This window comes from Colossoma macropomum, unplaced genomic scaffold (genome assembly GCF_904425465.1).
Source record: "Colossoma macropomum unplaced genomic scaffold, Colossoma_macropomum, whole genome shotgun sequence".
In the NCBI taxonomy this organism is placed as follows: domain Eukaryota; kingdom Metazoa; phylum Chordata; class Actinopteri; order Characiformes; family Serrasalmidae; genus Colossoma; species Colossoma macropomum.
This window is the reverse complement of record NW_023494792.1, coordinates 60,654,321-60,674,955: the sequence shown is the minus strand read 5'-3', so window position 1 is coordinate 60,674,955 and position 20,635 is coordinate 60,654,321. Positions and strand designations below refer to the sequence as shown.

The 20,635-nt window shown below is 42.5% G+C and overlaps 1 protein-coding gene across 6 annotated transcripts in view; it reads right to left on the bottom strand.

Moving 5' to 3' along the window:
• sox5 (SRY-box transcription factor 5) overlaps positions 1–20,635 on the bottom strand; it is a 412,851-nt gene that overhangs the window by 70,775 nt on the left and 321,441 nt on the right. For all 6 annotated transcript variants that reach the window (XM_036577717.1, XM_036577716.1, XM_036577715.1 and 3 more), the window contains 3 exons: positions 19,956–20,042; positions 12,778–12,950; positions 9,449–9,517 (listed from right to left, as the gene is read on the bottom strand). In XM_036577717.1, coding sequence (XP_036433610.1) covers positions 9,449–9,517; positions 12,778–12,950; positions 19,956–20,042 — 329 coding nt within the window. The remainder of the gene's footprint in view (positions 1–9,448; positions 9,518–12,777; positions 12,951–19,955; positions 20,043–20,635) is intronic.

The following is a 20,635-nucleotide window of genomic DNA, read 5'->3' as shown; positions in this document are numbered from 1 at the left end:
AATGGTTTAACAGGTGACCAATGGCTGATTCTAAATGCATTTGATGGTTTTCTAACAGGATCTGAAGGTGTTCTGCAAGAAACCAGTGGTCTACATTGGAACCGTTAAGCCAATTCCCATTAGAAAGCAAAAACATTAGATTTCAAATGGTCATTTTTCAGCAAGGTTGCCACTCACAGGTACTGGAAATTAGCTTTAACGTCTAGCTAACCGGCTGTAGACGCATATTCCACTCTCACAGATCCTGACTTTGGTTTGTTTATCCTTTAGCGGCGGACTCACGGTGGGCCTCTTGTTAGCGTAATGCTTGTGATCACAGGACATTGGCTTTAATGTTACAGCTACCCTCTATGGCTGCGTATTCAGTGGCTACATAAATGAAGTTCTAGCAGATACAGACTCCAACTTCTCTGTTTTTCTTCGAGAAAGTTATGGCCTACTAGTGCATGCTAGTATACTGTTCATTAGAGCAAACCACTGGCTTTAACAGCTAGCTTGGTATGGCTAACCCGCTGAGGCTGCATATTCATTGGCTACATAAACCATATTCTCACAGACAAAGGCTTCGACTTTGTTTTTCCTTCAGTGGCGAACGCACGGGCTGCTACTTCACGTTAGCATGCCATTCACGAGAGCAAACCACTAGCTCTAACAGCCAGCCTGCTACGGCTTTGCATATTCTGTGGCTACATAAAGCATATTCTCACATACATACACACCACCAACAGCCACCTTCCCTTCCCAGCGGACTTTGTTAACCCTACGTCGTCAGAGAGAAAGATTAATATGTGAAAAGCGGAAGCCAAACCGCAGCAGTGCCTTTCTGCCGCAGCCACTGGCTCCACAGGCTCCGTAAATAATTACATATGGATCTAACGGTGCTCTTCGGAGGCTGTGAATCCTGGTATCACCACATACATCCCAAACGAGGGAATCACGTGCTCGACCAGTCTTTTTTCCCCCTTTCGCCCCTATTCTTCACTGCCCTCCTTCGCAACCTCCGAAATTTCCCTCCAAAATTTCTCTCGCAACAGCGCAAAATAAAAGGCCCTGTGGCTTTTTAGCCGCTAACGCAGTGCCATTTTCGACCTAGTCCCCCCCCCCACTCTTCTTCCAAGTACTCTTCATTTTTTCCGCTCTTTCTTTTCCGATGGACGGCCCTTTTTTTTCCGTGAGCCAAGGGCACCTTTGGCTGATTAGCGGCTAATGAAATTGAGTGGCGGGCCTGCGCCGGCGCTGCCTGCCTTTTATTAGCCCTCCATTAGGCGGGAGTGCAGGCGGTGCGTCAGCCGGCCGCCGTAGGTGGGCATAGCGCAGTGCCCATCTGCTCCGCTGCCTGTGTGTCCTTCCTCAAATAGCTCCCATTAGCTGGCAAGCCGCCGCGGCGGAGAGGAGAGCGTCTCCTGCCTTCTTCTCCACCGCCACGGCGCACGGCGCAGGTACCTCGGACCATAACTGACTGCGATAGGAAACTACAAGTGAAGAGGATGAGCAGGAGAAATGGGGGAAGGTCCCTTTCGCTCACTCTCTCTGTCTCTCTTTGTTTTGATCTGATCTCTGATTCTGTGCTGAAGAACATTCAGTTCAGGTCATTTTTATTGCCGTTCTGGTTGCGCATTTACACTGAGCTCTGTTCTCTCGTTTCGGGCGCGTGTGCAGTCTCCTTGCACAGTTTCCAACCGTTTTGTCGTTTTCCGTGTACACTTTCTTCCACCCGTCCTTCTCTCTGAGGCAAGAGGGGTTAATAAATACGCAATTTAACGTACAGCAATGAAACACTGGAGGTCTGAGTACAGTTTTACTACGTTTACTTACAGTTTTGCGGTATAAAACTGTAGCAGAGGCAAATGCCACGCTAACTGAGCTGACTTATGAATGAAAACCTTGCGCTATGCACCCTGTGCAAAAGTTTTGGCACCCCCGCTCATAATTACTAGTTATGACTGAAACAAAGCTAACACATCGTGCACGTTTACCGTTTATTGGTGAATTTGACACATTGGGGAAAAAATAAAACATAAAATGCAGCCTGTGCCACAATGATGGCACATTTACTACACTAAAACCTTATGTTTTCCAATATGTTGAACTCAGAAAATCAACAGAAATTGTGCAGTGAAATTTGCGCCCAACTTATTTTGATCAACGAAACGTATAATTTGACGAGTGGTGTTCATTTGCATATGACGACGAATGCTCTCACTTTCTTTCGTTCACTAACATTAGGTCACATTTAGCGTTTTTCATCAGTGAGACTTCTATTGAGGCCTTGTGTTCAGCGCTACAAGGGGGAGAGAAAACCATACGAAACAACAGTGCTTTACGCCCAGCGCACAGAACCAGCTCAGCTGCTGCAGTAAGGAAAAACACCAATTACATTCATTTAGGTGTAATGAGACAAATTAAACAATTACACAGCCAATTGGGTTAGCCGCTCCTGTGCGTGGGACCTGGACTAGCGCTGATGAGTGTGTCGTCTGTGCGCTCGCGGGTCTGTTATTCCTTTCTTCTCTCTCGTCTCCACACCCCCCACTTCCATGGGAAAATGAATTTACAGCCCTGAGAAGCCAGCGGCGCTTGACAACCGCGCTGGATTCGGTTAAACCTGCACCCGACGCGTATGGGTTTCTTCATTGGTCCGCGTTTTATTGAGTTAGCGTACAGAAAGGTAGGTTGAGTGTAATATGATTTCTATAAGCTTCCATTAGCCGCTGTCGCCCCTGTGTCTGATCACTTAAACAAGTTAGTTGGACCGTCAGGCCGCCACAGCCCCTCGCTCCTTTGAGTTAGAGGCCGGTACCGCTAAACGGTGCGCGACCCGCGTCAAATTAGCCGCCCGCTACCTCGCAGGAGGCCCGGTCAGGCCGCTGGCCTCCCGCTCGGCCGATGAAGAGGCCTCATGCCGAGCGCACGGTGAAACGGAGCCAGCGCGGACGAGGCGAAGCTTCTAACACCGGCAGGGCATCCCACGGAGCTGGAGGAGGTGTGCTGAGAAAAGCTGCTAATGAGAAAACGAGGGTGCGGGCAAGGGAGGAAGTGGCTGTTGGAAGGAGAAGGTTTTAATAAGAGGCAGTAGCGGCAGCGGCAGCGGCAGCGCGGGCCTAAAGGCCTGCCTGGCTATTATGCCTCTTCTTAAGCGTGGAAATGTATTATAGATGGCCTGCGTTTCATGCCTCGATGCCTCGCACCTCCGCGTGAGCCTCCAGCCGCTCGGCAGGTGCTTTCTTTTTATCCAAAGTGGGCTCTCTCGCGGCTCACTCGGTGGCAATGCCAGGGGTCCAAGCAGGGAGGGTTTTAATGAGAATCAAAGATAGTTTGGGGGCACTGCTAGATGTGTGTATGTGCGCTGCCCCCAGGGAGCCTTACGAAGTGGCCTGTGATAGGGGGTATGGAGAGGTAGCTTTGACTACCTGCTTTAAGAGTTTACCAAGTTTCCACACAGGGAAAGTCTTTCAAACGCTCTGCGGGAGCCTTGCTGTATTGAGCTTCTCTGCATGTGGGTTTGGTACATGTGAACTGTTCTAGAAGCCTCTCGTAGTCATACAGTTCACCTCACTCACTTCTCAAACTGCTCCAGTGCTTACAGTGGAAGCACAGAACCCTTACAAGCTGTTGTTATTGTTAGTGGTGACAAAAGAATGTTGTAATTTGATATTAATCATTTCTCACTTATAGTTCATTATTAAGTTGAGAAATGTGTGGAAAAACACAACTTCAAAGCTTTCAGTTGATTCCACATTTGTGTTTATACGTAAAAGAGGAGATGCTTTATTATATTTCAGATTTTTGAAAAGTTATTGTCATGTATGCAGCCCTGTTTTGTGGAAAGGCAAAATTTAATTTACCTTTTTCTAATGTTTTTGTCAAGTGAAGCCTCAAAGCTGCCAAAATAAAATGTACATCAGATTCAAATTCTTTGCATACTATGCAATTAAATATGTAATTACCTAGTTATAACATAGCTAATCATAAGTAATAACTTCAAGCTTCCAAAGATCAAAGTTCCAATTTGGTTCTGCTTAAACCTTTCAGTGGATGGTTCTTCTCTATGTAAATTAGATGTGAATGTAAATAACTTTTTTTAAAGTTTAAAGAACCTTAAATCAATGGGTTCACCCTTAAAGAATATGGTTGTTCAAGTGTTCTTTAACAAAGACTATAGATCTATATAGAACCATGAACACTCTAATGGCCATTTGCGTGCTTAAATGGTTCTTTGCATGGTAAAATGGCTCTTCAGCTTCATAGAGAATGTGTTGTATATGGTTCTGTATAGCACCAAAAATGGTTCTTCTATCCTTAACCTAACCATTTTCTTTTTTTAAGAGTGAATATAGAACCTTTAAATTGTGTGAAGGTTCTTTTAGTCTTCAAAAGGCTCTGCACACTCACAAAACTCATTCCAAGTATGGTTCTGTGGGAACCAAAAGTGGTTCTTCTACACTTTTAAAAAAAGATGATTCTTCAAGGGTTCTTTAGTAAAGAAAATGGTTCAGTATAGAACCATGAATACTAAAAGAACCCTGTGCACGATTAAGCGGTTCTTTGCATCATTTAATGGTTCGTCAGATTAATGGAGAATTTACGATGTAACCATAGAAGAACCCTTTTTGGTGCTACATAGGACCCTTTTCAAAAAGGTTCTATATAGAACTATATACAGAACATTTTCCATCAATGTGCAAAGAACACTATAATCTTGTAAATGGTTCTTTAAGTGTTCATCGTTCTACATAGAACCATTTTCTTTACTAAAGAACCCTTGAAGAACCATCTTTTTAAGTGTGTATGAACCCTTTGTGGCTCTTTTAGAGCGTGGCACTGTTCCAGAAAGCAAAGCTTATCATCCTCAAGAATGGACAGTGTTTTCTGACCAAATATGAGGAAATTATTTATTAAAACGAGGAAATTTGAGTGGAACGTTTCTTTAAGTGTTCCTCGCTCATAGAGAACCTATGCCAAATATACCATCACATATCAAGAACGCTTCCAAAGCTGAAGCAGCTGCTTCATGCCTGCATATCTGGGCTGCTGTCTTCAGCGCTGAGCGAGTGCGAGGCTGATGAAGCGCTCTGATTGGCTGCTAACGAGGCTCTGCTCTGTCTGCTCAGTGTGAGAAACTATTGTTCCATGGGGCTGAATGCAGAGATGCTTGTTTGGGAAAAGGTTGCGAAGTCATGGGAAAAAGGAGCTTTGTTTCTCTGAGGGTCGTTTCTCTGAAGCACTCGAGCGGACGTGTTTTTGGAGCGGACGCACACACACAGCTGCTCCAAACACACACACACACACACACACACACACACACACACACACACACACACACACACATACACACACAAACTTGCCAACAGTGATATGCATTTGAAGTAGGCACATACTTAACCACTGTTTTGACGGGATTAGTTTTATATGGGGAGATTAAGTAATTTAATTATTATCTGCATTTATCTCTGATTATATTAATATCATGATATGAAATGAACCATTGAAATAAACCCATCTTAAATGAATCCTGTGCTATAAAACAAAACGATAGAAATAATCCCAGGTTATATTAATCCTGTGATATTAAACAGAACAGTAGATATAACCTCAGGTTATATTAATCCCGTGCCATGAAACAAGACAACAGCTATAACCCCAGGTTATTATAATCCCATGACATGAATCAAAACAATAGATATAACCCCAGATTATATTAATCCAGTGCTATAAAATAAAACAATAGACATAATCCCAGGTTATATTAATCCTGTGCTATCAAACAAAACAACATATATAACCCCAGGTTATATAAATTCTGTGCTATCAAACAAAACAATAGATATAATCCCACGTTATATTAATCCTTTACTATAAAACAAAACAATAGAAATAATTCCAGATTATATTAATCCCATGTGAACTGGCATGTCAGTAAAAATGCTATATATTCTGAAATAGAAATAGAAAAACACTTGAAGCTGTTTTCTGTGGCTGAAACCAAACCCATATGTATTGTTCCGCCTCACTTGCATGACTCAGAACATTAGAACAAGTAAAATAACCCAGTTTTTTGCAGTGATGTTGACTGTTGACTTGGAAAAAAGAAGTACATAAATCAAGCAGCCACTCTCAATTCTGTCACTTCATCTGAGATTCCTTATCCTGTGTGAATAAGCATTACAGACGTCCTGCTGTAAAACTACATTTCCCACTTTACCATGGAAAACGAACCTCGTTCTAATAGTACTTTACACATATTCACTCTTAGCTGCATGGTACGTGCACATATAGACAAACAAACACAGCTGCATCACACACACACATGGCTACGGTCCAGTAGGGGGGGGCGGTCTGAATATGTGGGTGTGTGAATAGCCTCAGTGTGATATGGCTTCCTGGCCAAAGGCTGGCAGGACCTGAACTCAAGACCCACTTTCACAACCAAATTAGACTCATCGTCAGTCTAAACGAGGCTGCATATACATACAAACACCCACAATCCATGAATTATCGACATTATCAGGCACGTGGCCAGATTAGAGGTCCATTCCCAACTCACCCCCTACACTCCCAGAAATAAAGGTAGTAAACTGTCAAAAGGTCAGTCCCCCTCGTCACTGGGGTGGGACCCTCAAGCGTACATCTCAGTACCTTTAGTCAGGGAACATAACTGAACCATAATCCACTGAAATGATATGTTCTAAGCTGTACTGACTCCACACACCCCGTCTCGTCTCCAGGCTTTTATTTTACTGTTCTGTTTTAAAACATTCGGTTATGAAAAGGTACAAATACAAACTTTTCACCTGGAGAAACTTATTTAAGGACCTGAACAGAACCACAAGGTTCAGTCTGGATTTATCACGCGCAACATTGGGCTCGAGTTCCGAACATGGTTCTGTGGGAACCAAAAGTGGTTCTTCTACAGTCTTAAAAAAGATGATTCTTCAAGAGTTCTTTAGTAAAGAAAATACATAGATATGTATATAGAACCATGAACACTCCTGTGTATGATTAAGCGGTTCTTTGTATCATTAAATGGTTCATCAGATTAATGGAGAATATACTTCAAACAGTTCTATATAGCATCAAAACGGGCTCTGCTATTAGTTACAATGTAAAGCTTGTAACCATGGAAGAACCCTTTTTGGTGCTATATAGGACCCTTTTCGAAAAGGTTCTATATAGAACTATATACAGCACATTTTCCATCAATGTAAAGAACGCTTTTACAATGCAAAGAACATCATGCAAATGGTTCTTTAAGTGTTCATCGTTCTACGTAGAACCATTTTCTTTACTAAAGAACCCTTGAAGAACCATCTGTGTGTATGGTATCACTCAAAGAACCCTTTGTGGCTCTTTTAGAGCGTGGCACTGTTCCAGAAAGCAAAGCTTATCATCCCCAAGAATGGACAGTGTTTTCTGACCAAATATGACAGAATTATTTATTAAAATAAGGAAATTTGAGTGGAACGTTTCTTTAAGTGTTCCTCACTCATAGAGAACCAACACAAAATATACCATCACATATCTAGAGCATATCCAAAGCTGAAGCAACTGCTTCTCTAAACTGTCACTGGGTCAGTCCCCCTCTTGTCACTGGGGTGGAACCCTCAAGGGTCCATCTCAGTACCTTTAGTCAGGGAACATAACTGAACCATAATCCACTGAAATGATATGTTCTAAGCTGTACTGACTCCACACACCCCGTCTCGCCTCCAGGCTTTTATTTTACTGTTCTGTTTAAAACATTCGGTTATGAAAAGGTACAAATACGAACTTTTCACCTGGAAAAACTTATTTAAGGTTCACAATCAGAACCACAAGGTTTCAGTCTGGGTCTATCCCATGCAACTTTAGGCCTGAGATGTAGGCCTCAGGTGTGTTTTGTGTTTATTTCTGTCGTGTTTTTACTGTAGAAGGTTTCACGTACTCTCACACTCTCTCTCTCGCGCTCTGTCTCTCTCCCTGTCTCATAACGTTAGCTGTGCTCTAAACAGCTCCTGAGTTCGAGAAGTGGGTAAACATGCCCCTGAATGAAACCAGGGACAAAGTTCAACAGCACATCAGTCGCTCCTCAGATGATGAGAGGGAGTGTTGGGTTGGTGGAAAGTCACAGCAGACCTTTCCTCTTGTTTGGTAAGTTTGCCAGGAGTTTGCTGCAGTGACAGCAGTAGCGTGAGGAACTTTAGCGCAGCAGGGCTAACAGGTGATCAGAGGAGGGTGTGGGTTGTTTTCTTTTGGCAAATTCCATAAAATTATACTGATAATAATAATGTTTAATGTTTAGTAACAGTATATACAGTATATAGTGCTGGTTTTTACAACTTATGAAAATGTGAAAAAGCAGCAGGTCAAAAAACTATTAAAGTACTGAGTAACTGCAGTGAAGAACTGTTTGTATGGCTCTATTCTTCTCTTTTTGGGACTCATTTTGTCTTAAATAAAATGCTACAGCTCAGAGATGTGACCAATCACAAAGCAGCACAGATCAGTTGTCAACCACAACAGAATAAAATTAAACAGAAAAATGTAGTGACTAAATATGATTGGCTAAAATGTAAATGAGTAAAAAGTACACACTGCAAAAAATAGTATCTTGTCAAGTAAAATTATCTTATTATTTTGAGACGGTTGTGCACATATTATAAGTAATTTTATTACTTCTCACTGTACTGGCAGATAACCTGTTTCAGAATTCATTACTTTCACTTATTAGAAGATTATTTAGCTTATTCCTAGACATTTTACCTGTTCAAGCACATTTCTTAAAACAAGCAAAATGATCTGCCAACATAGTGAGATAATTTTACTTAATAAAATCACTTAAAACAGGTAAGAAAATGCTTGGAAAAAGTTACATAATCTTAAAATAAGCTTGTTAAGCAATATGCAATCTCAACAGGAGAAATACTGGATGTATCAAGTAGATTTATGATCATTTTACTTGACAAGATGTAGAAGTAAAAGTATTATGACTTAAAAATACTCAAGAGAGCACAAATTATCAGCACTGTACTTGAGTAAATGTAACTAGTTATGATTCACCTCTAATATAAATCAATTCTTTTGATTCCAAGCTAAATAATCAATAAATTATTATTGAAATTCAAACTGAGTTAATCAGACAAAGTGTTTTGTTTTGGTCTTAGGCTGGGCCGCGGGCTCAAAGTCATAGAAGTGGTCAGTCTAGCAGAGTCGGTTGGTGATTGTTCATGGATAAAGAGGCTGCTGGATGAGCTGCAAGACAGCCCAGCTGATTCTTGCCTGTGATTGGTGGAGGGGGGTTGATTACTGATTGGTGGGCTGATTTGTAAGGCGGTGGTGATGGTGTGGATGCGCGTGTGGGTTTACATGGCGTCTGGTCGCATCTGTCAACCAGAACTGATTGCCGTGAATTTCCATTGTTACGCGCTGACGTCACGCACACACGCACACATACACAGATTTGAAGACACACCTGGATCTGCTGCTGCAGGAGGTTGATTTTGTGTTGCTGCTGCAGGAGCTGCTGCTGTTGCCGAGCGATCTGGAGATACAAGAGAACACAAAGCGACTGTCAGCTCGAATATTCAGAAACAGAAAGTTACCTCAGGGCACACATGCACGTACACAACACTGCAGACGTTTGGTATCACTGTTGAACTCATGATAGTGTCTGTGTTTGGGTTGATCGCTGCATCGACTTTAACTAAAACCTTATTCCTGCATATATTACACCTCCATCACACTGTACCTGTGTTCCACGTGGAAACCATGGATTTAACTCTTATTCCCATTCTTTTTAGATAATCTCTGATTGGCTTCTAACAGTAGTCATTGATTTTTATTGGTTAGTCTGTAAACTGAATGACTGGGTTCATGCTTCTTTTTTTCATTTAGTTGGTTTTGTTCAAATGTTCCTTAAATATAGGAATAGCGCGTTTGTGCTTTTTGGACTGATTCAATGTACGGTTTTCATAAAATGATTACTCAAAGAGTTCATTTTCATTTCCCATTGAAAATGAATGGCCGGAATGTTCAGGACTTTCAGTCTAACCAAGAGTGAATTTAAGGTAGCAGGAGATTTAAGGCGGCAGTGAATTTAAGGTATCAGTAAATTTAAGGTGGCAGTGAATTTAAGGCGGCAGAGTATTTAAGGTATCAGTAAATTTAAGGTGGCCGTGAATTTAAGGCGGCAGTGTATTTAAGGTAAAATTACGCACATATGTAGAGAACCACTTAGTGTAGACGTTACTATGACAGCCAGCATCACGTGAGTCCTGTCAGAGTGAGATGAGCAGCAGTGAGCAGTGCTTGTGTTTTTAACTGCTTTAAAATGATGTCAGACTCAGGAAAACGTCCTTCACATGTCCTTATTAAAGAAGGCCGAGAGGAAGACGTCGTGTTCTGAGACACATAAGCTGGACGTCCGTCCCACCGCCGTCTTTTAAAGATCAGAGCATAAACTTCGTCTCCTCTGCAGACCAGTTTCTGCTCCGCCATGTTGAACGGTATAAACTTTCACTATGACGAGACGAACATGATCAGAACGGACTTAAACTTTCCGATAGGGAATGTAATCAGATACAGGCGTTTACACGGATATTATTCTTCTATTTAATGGATTATTTACAGGATTTCCCACCTCGTTCAATCGGATAGAAACTGCATTCTGAATGGCCTCAATTGGACTAGTCTATTCCGATTAAGGTGTACACATGAACACGTATTCTATTCCGAATGAGCTATTTGGATTATTAAGGGATTATCAGGCTGCATGTAAACGTGGCTAATGAAACAGTGTCCTAATTTATCTGATAACAGTTACATATGGAACAAATAATTTTCAGATTATATTAATTACAAATAACTGAGAAGAAATCCGTCCCGCCAGAGGAATGGCCACTAGGGGTCCTGCAGAAAGAGGCTAATCCAGTAAAAGCCGCCACGCTACCTTCACTCATAAGGCACTGCATGTGTTTGGGTGCGTTTCTGTTTGCTGAGTGTACTGGAAGTCATCGCCGTGTGTTTTCGTGCTTGTGCGCAGACACGAGGGAGGCTGTGAGGAGGCGATGTTACACCTGGAGCACAGTTTATGTGAACGTGTTCCCTTTGTACAGTTTCCCAGCAGCGACTTCATGCACAACAAAGCTCCAGAACACTCTTCTCTATGCAAATAGCTGCAGACGCCTGCCTGTGTGCTGGAGGGGACTGGAACACTCTCAGGTTTCTCTCTCTCTCACACACATTAGCCCTGTGATTGTGGTTTAAGGTGGTGTGTGTACGCAGTGTGCTGGGCTTGCCTCTTCTCCCGTGTGGTTGAGTGTGTGTGCTGATCTGGACTGAGCTTTATTCAGCTCTCCTCACAATGCGCGCAGTGTGAGTCTGGATTTCCACCCGTGTGCCCGCCTTATAAACGAGCGAGTGTGTGCACGCACTTACACACACCTGTGAAACACAGTACGCGCTTCATCTGGTCATTCTGCAGCTTCACTTCTTTGAAGCAGCTATTCATGCTGTTGTAAAACTGATGGACTCGATTTCTGTTCAGAAACAGCTCTGCTAGATTCACATTTTATTCAAGAAGATTTAGCTTCAAGACTGTTTTTGGACTGTTTCTACTGGCTAGTGTCTCAGTTTTCAAGCAGCATCACTCAGTCATATTATTAACCTCATGAACCCGACTTGCCCGGCATCAGAACCAAAAGTAGCCGCTGCTTTAAATCTGCCACCAGAGAAGTTACGTCACATCCGCATCACCTGTTTTCAACAGTGGCATCATTTAATCAAGCTCAGCATGTAGAGCCATAGATTTCTGTGTGCAATGAGTGTATAAAAGATGCACCAGGCTTGGTTTGCTTGCTCATGTCGGGTCAATTTGGGTTTGGACAGAAACTTTCAGACTGCATTCTTCTTAAATTCTCTTTAAAGGCTCTTCATATAACGTGATACTCATATCACTGCTGTCGGAACAAAACCTTGTATTTCCAAAATGGTAACTTTACAGGAGAAGGAAAAAACCTTCTTTACTTTCAGTGTAAGTCAATGGAACCAGACTTTCTTCCAAGTCATTTTTGGCCAATTTTTTGGTCTATTCATCACAAAATTTATACACAATGTAAAGAGCAACAGGCATTTTCAAATTATGTCAAAAACTGAAAAACAGCAAAAATGGGTGAGGTTTTGTCCCGACAGCAGTGATATGCTTGATATCAAAATGCTCCGTTATCTTCATCACTACTTTCCAAAACCGCTGCAGCAACTTCAGCAGCTGTAAACTCTCTGCACGCCATTTCACATGAGTCTCTATTTCACAAGGGTTTCCGGTGTGATGGTCAGTCCTTAGTGATTTCCTGAGTGTCCATTGGTCAGTTTCACACAGAATGTAGACGGACACACAAATCCACCAGTTCCACACGGTGAGAGGCAGATGACGTGTATCTCAGCCCCTCTTCATAGGCTCATAACTCCGGATGTGAGTCTCGTAGGATCTCGTGATAAGATGGAATGGAAAGGGCGACTCTACAGATTCAGGAAGTGTTTGAACTGGATTTCTGAGCTGGATCATCACAAAGATACACAAACAGATATAGAGACAGAGAATTTGATGTGCGGACGCAGAAGGTTAAAGCTCTATAACAGTTTGAGAGAAGTAATAATTTGTAATAGGTTACTTTTTGGAGTAACTAACCAAACACTGTGTGTGTCTGTAGCATATGTAGCATATGTGTGTGTGTGTGTGTGTGTGTGTGTGTGGTGTGTGTGTGTGTGTGGTGTGTGTGTGTGTGTGGTGTGTTTCTCCTCTACCTGGTCCTGCTGCTGCTTGGCGAGCTCCATCTGCTGCCTCTGTTTCTCTATCTGTGATGCGGCCAGTTTCTTCTGCTCCTCATGTGCGGCCAGTAGCTGCTCTCTCAGGCTGCTCAGCTGGCTGATCATGCCCATCAGCTGCCGCTCCTTCTCCGCCAGGCTGTCCGGGGTACCTGTGGGGGTGGCAGGCCAGAGGTCAGAGGTCAGCCAGGGTGCAGGACGCCACATGTGTGTCATCACTCTCGCGCCACTGCCGGATTTGGCGAGGGCTCGCCGAGCATTTGGCGTGAAGTGATCTTTGACCCTTGTTTGGGTTGAGCTGCTGTAGCATATGAGGTGATATACCATTAGACGGCGAGAGAGGAAGAGTTAAATCACTCTCAGGGATGTCGGTCGACCTAGAAGACCACCAGTCTCACAGCGTGTGTGTACACGTGTTTGTTTTGGTACATTTTCAGGACATTTTTATGTCCTAAGCTTGAAGGAAAAGCAGAGACCAACAAAAAGTGGACAGTAATGATATACATATGACATATTATTATAGGTATATGTATTGTAGGTACATATATGTAATATATAAAACACATATGTAATACATACAACACATATTACTATTACCCATAAATACTTGCATATATATCTCACACATGCCACATAATATTACAGATAAGTACTTGCATATGTGTAATACACATGTGAGATATTGCCTATAAGCACAATATTACATTTATTATAATATTACATATATTATTTCATATGTGTATTAGACATATATAATAAATTTGGGAGATATTATTATTACATATGGGTATGGATATATATGCAACACATATGGGACATATTACATATAAGTACTTGCATATATGCAATACATGTGGGACATATTATGACATGACAAGCACTTGCACATATGTAATACACATGTAGGCACTATATTATATGTATTATAATATTACATATTTAATGTGTGTATTAGGCATGTATAATAAATTTGAGAGCTATTATTATTGCATATGGGTACAGACACATATACAACACATATGGGACATATTACATATAAGTACTTGCATATATGTAATACATATAGGACATATTTATATTATTACATATATGCCTTTACAGATATATAATACACATGGGACTTATTATTTTTTGACTTATTATAATATACATGGGACTATATTATTTTTGCAAATAGGTACTCACAAATATATATATATATATATATATATATATATATAGAGCATACAGAAAATATTTTTGTATATGATATTGGTATATAGGCACTTACATATAAGTAATACATATGGGTGACAGTATTACATATAGGCACTATATTATATTCATCATATTATCACAAATGTTTACTTAGACATATATCATAAATGTATATATAAAGCATATGGGAAAATTATTAATATATATACATAGGCACTTACATATTTGTAATAGATATGGACCCTATGTATGACCCCACATCCTAACATTATATAAAAACGAGCCTGTGTGTGCAGTCAGTCACCCTGCCTGCTCCAAAAGTCAACAGAGAACAAATGTATGTCAGTAGGTTCATGTGTGTGTGTGTGTGTGTGCATTTGGGGTCACATATCTATAGGTGTACACCCCACCCCCTCACACACACACATGAACACAAACGCACACACACACTGCTTGCACAATCCCCCTTTGTTCCCTGCTCTACCTTGAGAGGGGCCACATTCCTCGATGGGGGAAAACAGATGAGGAGAAAAAAGAGAAAAAAAAACGAGGGAGTCACAGGAGCTGACCTGACCTCGTGCCCCCCACAGGAAGGTGAGAGTATGGTCCATTTGCCCCCCCCCCCCATCTCCAATCCCCTAACCACACACACACACACTCAACAATGAACAATAAAGGCAACTGTCAGGAGCGGCTCATTGGAAAAATAAGCCAGCGGCTGTCCTTAACAGCTCAGAGACTGGGCCTTTCACACACGGGTGTGGAGCAGAGACGCTCGGCACAAGAGAGGGGCTTGTGTGGAAAGTGACGGCTCTTCCAGAGGGAGAAAGAAAGAGAGAAAGATGGAGAGAGAGGGAGAGACGGAGGGATCAAAGGGAGCTTTCTCTCGTTCTCTTGCAGCTGAAAGGATCTCTGTAGGCCTCTCATTCATAGAGGGGGCTAATAAAGCAAAAACACAGGGAGGAGTGTAATACTGTAGGTATTCTTAGGCTAGTGGGCATACAGACACTCTTAGAAAGTCCTTACTTTCTTTTTGCTGCAGTAAGTCAGAGATCACCCTTCATTCATTTACTTTACAGGCAAAACAAGCATCAGGAGATACTTCTAAAATTAGACACATGATAAATGCACTTAAGCAATGAGAAAGAAAAAGCTCAACAAATGATTAAAAGCTACAGAGAAAATGGGGCTCCTAACAACCACCTGGAAGACCTGGTAGACACCAAAACTGCCCCTATCAGATAAACAGCACTTAAAGCTTTCATCTTAGAGAGAGAGGAGAAAATCAAGCTGCTTCAGATCTGAAAACATCCACAGGTGTTTTTGTCCATATTTCCAAAACAACTTTCAGGTAACGGCTGATCTGACTGGTATTTAATTACATAATTAGTTGCATAAAGCACAACAATACCTTTGCATTAAATCCATATCATAATATTACTACTTACAAACAGGACAAATTTCTCATTTCAATGAGCCACAAGCAGGAAGTATTTACTATAGAGTTGCTGATGAACTTTTAAGGATTAAACACACAAGAATGCATGCACACACACACACACACATTTGTTTCTGTGAATTGTGGGGACTTTCAATTCATTGGTCACACTTTATTTGGATGGTCCTCTGTAGATGGTCTACAGATGCTTATATTATTTACAAACCTCCTGGTGCTACTCAGTTGAGTATCAACAACATTATGGTTAGGGTTAGATTTAATATAATCTTTCACACTCATTGATATTACACATTGATATTAAGTTGAATGTTACAGATAGACTGAGTAACTGCAAAACGTCTACAGTGGACCATCCAAATAGTGTTACCCATTCATTTCCTTGAGACTTACCCAAGCCTTAACCAGAACTACTACTAGCCTAACCTTAAAATACGTCTTTACCTTTAAATTCAATGATTTTGGATGTAGGACAAGCTTGTGGTCCCTCTCGGAAGAAAGGTCCCCACAACGTAAGAGTATAAACAGGTTTCCCACAATGTAGCATAAACCCGGTAAACACACCCAAACACCCCCACACATTTGTTTCTGTGAATTGTGGGAACTTCCATTCATTGGTAACACTTTATGTCGACGGTCCTCTACAGATGATCTACAGATACTTATATTATTACCACATTTTCTGGCCGTACTCAGTTGAGTATCAACAAAATTATAGTTTAGGTTGAGGAGTAGGTTTAGGTTTAGGATTAGATTTAATATAACTTTAAGTTCAGTTGCATTTCTTTGATATTAAGTTCAATGATGAGTAACTACAAAGCATCTACAGTGGATCATCCAAATAAAGTGTTACCAAATATACCTTTACTATAAAATTGAAAGATGTTAAAATTTAAAAATGTTGTGGGGACAAGCTTGTGGTCCCCACAAGGAAGAAAGGTCTCCGCAATGCAAGTGTGTAAACAGGTTTGGGTCCCCACAACATAACATAAACCTGGTACACACATGCGCAAACACACACCCCTACACACACACATCCCCACAAACACCCACACACCAACACACACACACACACGAGAAACTCAAGTCTCATCAATCAGGCCCAATGGCTTTTTAGCTTGGCTGTTGAGAGTATAGGCCAGGATCAATAAGCAGTTTCCTCTGCTTCCAAACATCCTTAGGCTACTTCTGCAGGCCGCCTCATATCACAGTCCGCAGTAATTAACCAATCTGTAACAACGTAATAGCTGTCAAGCAGCCCTCACCCCTAATTAATGGCCAGACTTAACAGATAACTCCCCGAAGCACTGCACTGAGGTATAGAGAGAGAGAAGAGAGAGAGAAAGAAGCAGAGAGAGAGAGAGAGAGAGAGAGAGAGGAGAAAGCCTAGCCTGAGGGCACTCAATCACTTGTTCTCTTGCTCTTTTCTTTTCAACCTCGGTTTCTCTCTCTCTGTCTCTCTCTCTCTTGGTCCCTGACCGTCTCTCTCCTTTGCCATGCCTGGTCTGATCTCTGACACGCTGCTCTCATGTGATGCTACAGAACATCCAGTTGAATCGGCTTCCGAAAACAGATCACGTCCTTACGCGACTCTTCGCTGGACGCTGTTCAAGCTCTCTGAAGAGCCGGCCAGTGATACATATACACGCTGGCTGGTTCCTCTCTAGCTGGTTAGTGAATCGTGGCATCTGATCATTCAAGTCTCAGGCCCCATTTCACCCCTCACCCCTGCCACTTAGCGCTTAGCCCGCTGGTTCACGTCTAGGGGTAGGGAGTCCCGATTGTTGTTGAGATAGAGGAGTAGGGCGAAGTATTAGAGCTACATGACCCTCCAAATGGAGGTGTTTTAGAGACTCCAAACAGAGAGATATGAGAAAAAAAAGAAAAACTGACAGGATGGCTGAACAAGAGACCAAAGAAACCCACAAATGTGGGAATTTCTCAGTTAAAAATTACAGTAACCACTTTATATTAGTTTAATGTTGTTTCCATATATTATGGTCATTTTCTTCATAACAAGCATAAAAAATCACAACTAGTAACATGCTGATGTCTCGGTAGCTACCTGGCTAAATTTCCTGTTCCACCTTAACTAGTCCAGCAGTTACATTCTGGCTCCTCAAGCATCAGAACTGCTACTCCATTTCAGGTGGAACTGGAATTTGAGACTTCAGCTTCATATCAAAGAATTAGGGGTGGGCAATAATAAAATAACCTAAAATAATAATAAAATAATCTTGATAATTATTGCACCCCCTTCTTTGAAGGCATATGATCCCTAAATGTAACTAAAGCCCAGCAGTGAGGAGCTGAACTTTACCCTCCTCTGCTGTCACTGCAGACTGGCAGGGTCGCCTACAGAGCAGCGCTGGTAGCTGTTAATGAAGTGATGCTCTTTTTATTTGAGGGTCCCATTTCAGAGGGAAGATTTCAACCACTACCCTGTAACTCAGCTCCAAGGGGTAAGGAGACTCTCGAAAACGAGTATGAGGTCGTATCACTCGTCTTCACTCTTGCTCAATACACGTCTTTTCTGCTTCAGATCTGTGCAAAAGTCAGAGACCACTGCTTTCGCCTCCAACACCAACTGTAACATCAAATCTATCAGTATTTAATTTAATCACTCTTTACTTTGGTGCATGCTAATGTCTTCCTTTCTTCCAATCTTAAAACTCCAATAGGTCTGAAAACATCCACAGGTGTTTCTGTCCATCCTTCCACTGTGAGAAGACGACTCAGCGCTGTGGGTCTGAAAGGATGTGTAGCTGTCAAGAAGAACCTCACTGAGAAAAGGAGACGGACACATCAAACAAAGAAGCTGAACGACGGACTGACCTCCCCAGAGTCCAGACCTCAACACCACTGAATGTGTTTGATTACTTCAGAAAATGATCAACCAGCTTCTAAGACTGAACTTTGGAGGTGTGTCTGCAGATTCTTTGGGAAAATGAAAGCGAGTGTAATTTTCGGCTTGTTTCCTGATGGAAAATGAACAACTTGTACATAACGGCTGATCTGACTGGTACTTAATTACATAATTAGTTAAATAAAGCACAACAATACCTTTGCATTGAATTCAAATCATAATAAAATCTCTTCTACTTTCAAACAGAACTGTGGAATTAACTGTATTTCTTGTTTCAATGAGCCACAAGCAAGAAGTAATTATTACAGAATTACCTCACACTTCTTTTATTTGCTGGTGAACTTTTAAGCGTTAAACACACATAGATGCATGCATGCACACACACACATGCTTGTTTCTGTGAATTGTGGGGACTTCCATTCATTTCCCAGAGACTTAACCAAACCTTAACCAGAACTACTACTAGCCTAGCCCGAAGTCTGACCTTAAAATATGTCCTCACCTTAAAATTGAACGATTTACCCACAAGGATAAGGGTCCACAAGGAAGAAAGGTCCCCACACTGTTAGTGTATGAACATGAATCTGCACGTCCAATAGAATTTCCCATTTCAATGGGCCACAAGCTGAGAAACGAAGAAAAGGAAGAATACTGCACTAGAACACGACATCTGGAATCTGAAATGTGAGGTTTTATGGACTAACAAGTCTAAATTTGTCACTGGGATTACTCGGATCACGAGACACAGAAAGTACAACCAACTTCTAAGACTGAACTTTGGAGGTGTGGAGAACTAAAGTAAATACAAGCTTCCTGAAAAGGATGGAAGGTGAATGAAAAAATGCACGAAATACTGAAAATGTGACTCCATTTAGTTCTGCTAAATAAATGGAAATTAAATGAACGAATGGTGGTCCCGGTTTTGCAGTCCTATAACGAGTGCAGCCCACCTCCATGTGCCGAACACTTCCCGGCGAAGGCCAGTTAGCCCCTTTCAAAGCGCCCGCGCTCAGGGAAACATGCACTTCCACTTGTAGCTCTAACAGCGTACCGTGTTCCCGCTGCGCTCGAGTGGCCGAACACGGTGTATCATTAACCACGCTAACGCTAACAGCCGCGGTTGCTTAGCGAGTCCAACCCCCCCCCCTTCACCACCCCCACCCCTCCCCAACTCCGGTAGCTCATTAACCGGCCAGACGGCGAGGTTAGCGGCGAGGCTAACCTTCAAACGTGCACTGTAAAAGCTTCAAAAGAATACAACTTTGGCTCAACAAAGAAACTTCTGCACGCCAATGACATCAGCAGCTGTTCTCCAGCACAACGAGGCCGGTGTGATGAAGAGAGAAAGAGAGTTTTCTCCTTTATTCTGGCAGACTGGGGTGCATGCGAGCGAGCGAGAAAGGGAGAGAGAGAGAGAGAGAGAGAGGCGCTTCTGCCGGCTTCCATTAGGAGGAACAAAAAGCAGGTGGCACATTTACGGAGCTGCTAATGCGCTGTGACTGACTGTGGAGGAGCAGGAGAGCGACGGGGAGCGCGAGGAGACGGATACTGTAGCGACAGCACAACAAACGCAGAAAAAGAAAAACAGAAAAGGAAAAAACGTGCATGCAGGCGTGTGGCTGGATCTTCCCGCTTTACCTTTGATCTCTCCAAAGTGGCCAGAGCCCATGGCCAGCAGCTTGTCCTTCCAATCCTTGGATAGCAGCCTCTCAATGCTGGGGGCCTCTGCAGAGAGAGAGAGAGAGAGAGAGAGAGAGAGAATTAGCACAGGCAGGCCACATCACAATAAAGCTCATTTAAAGTCCATTTGCTGTAATAAAGGCTCGTCTCTCTAATGGCAGCAACAGCGGGGTGGGAGGAAGAGAGGATGGAGGGAGAGAGAGGGAGAGAGAGAGAGAGAGAGAGAGAGATGGAAAGACAGGCAGAGGAGAGCCGCTTCCTCACCTGCTGTTAGCCAATCATTAGCCCTGTGCTCCAGCTCACACAAAGAGGCTCTTAATGCACCACCACAATGGACACATTATCGAGCCTGCCGCTTTGTTTTTCTAATACGCTACGCGGACCCCCAGCTCCAGCAGCCCCCCACCCCTAACGCTAATTACTAACCTGCCAAGGACGGACGGCTACAACGAGAGAGGGGAAAATTACCACAACTCTCGACTCCCTCCCCCCCCCACCAAATACATAAACACACACACAACATCTCTGTCACCATCACAACAGTTAACGGAGACGTCAAACAAGAAGGAGGTGAAGGGAAAGGGAGAGAGACGGACGCGGTGCTGTGGCACCGAGGAAAGAGAGGGATTATCCCCCCC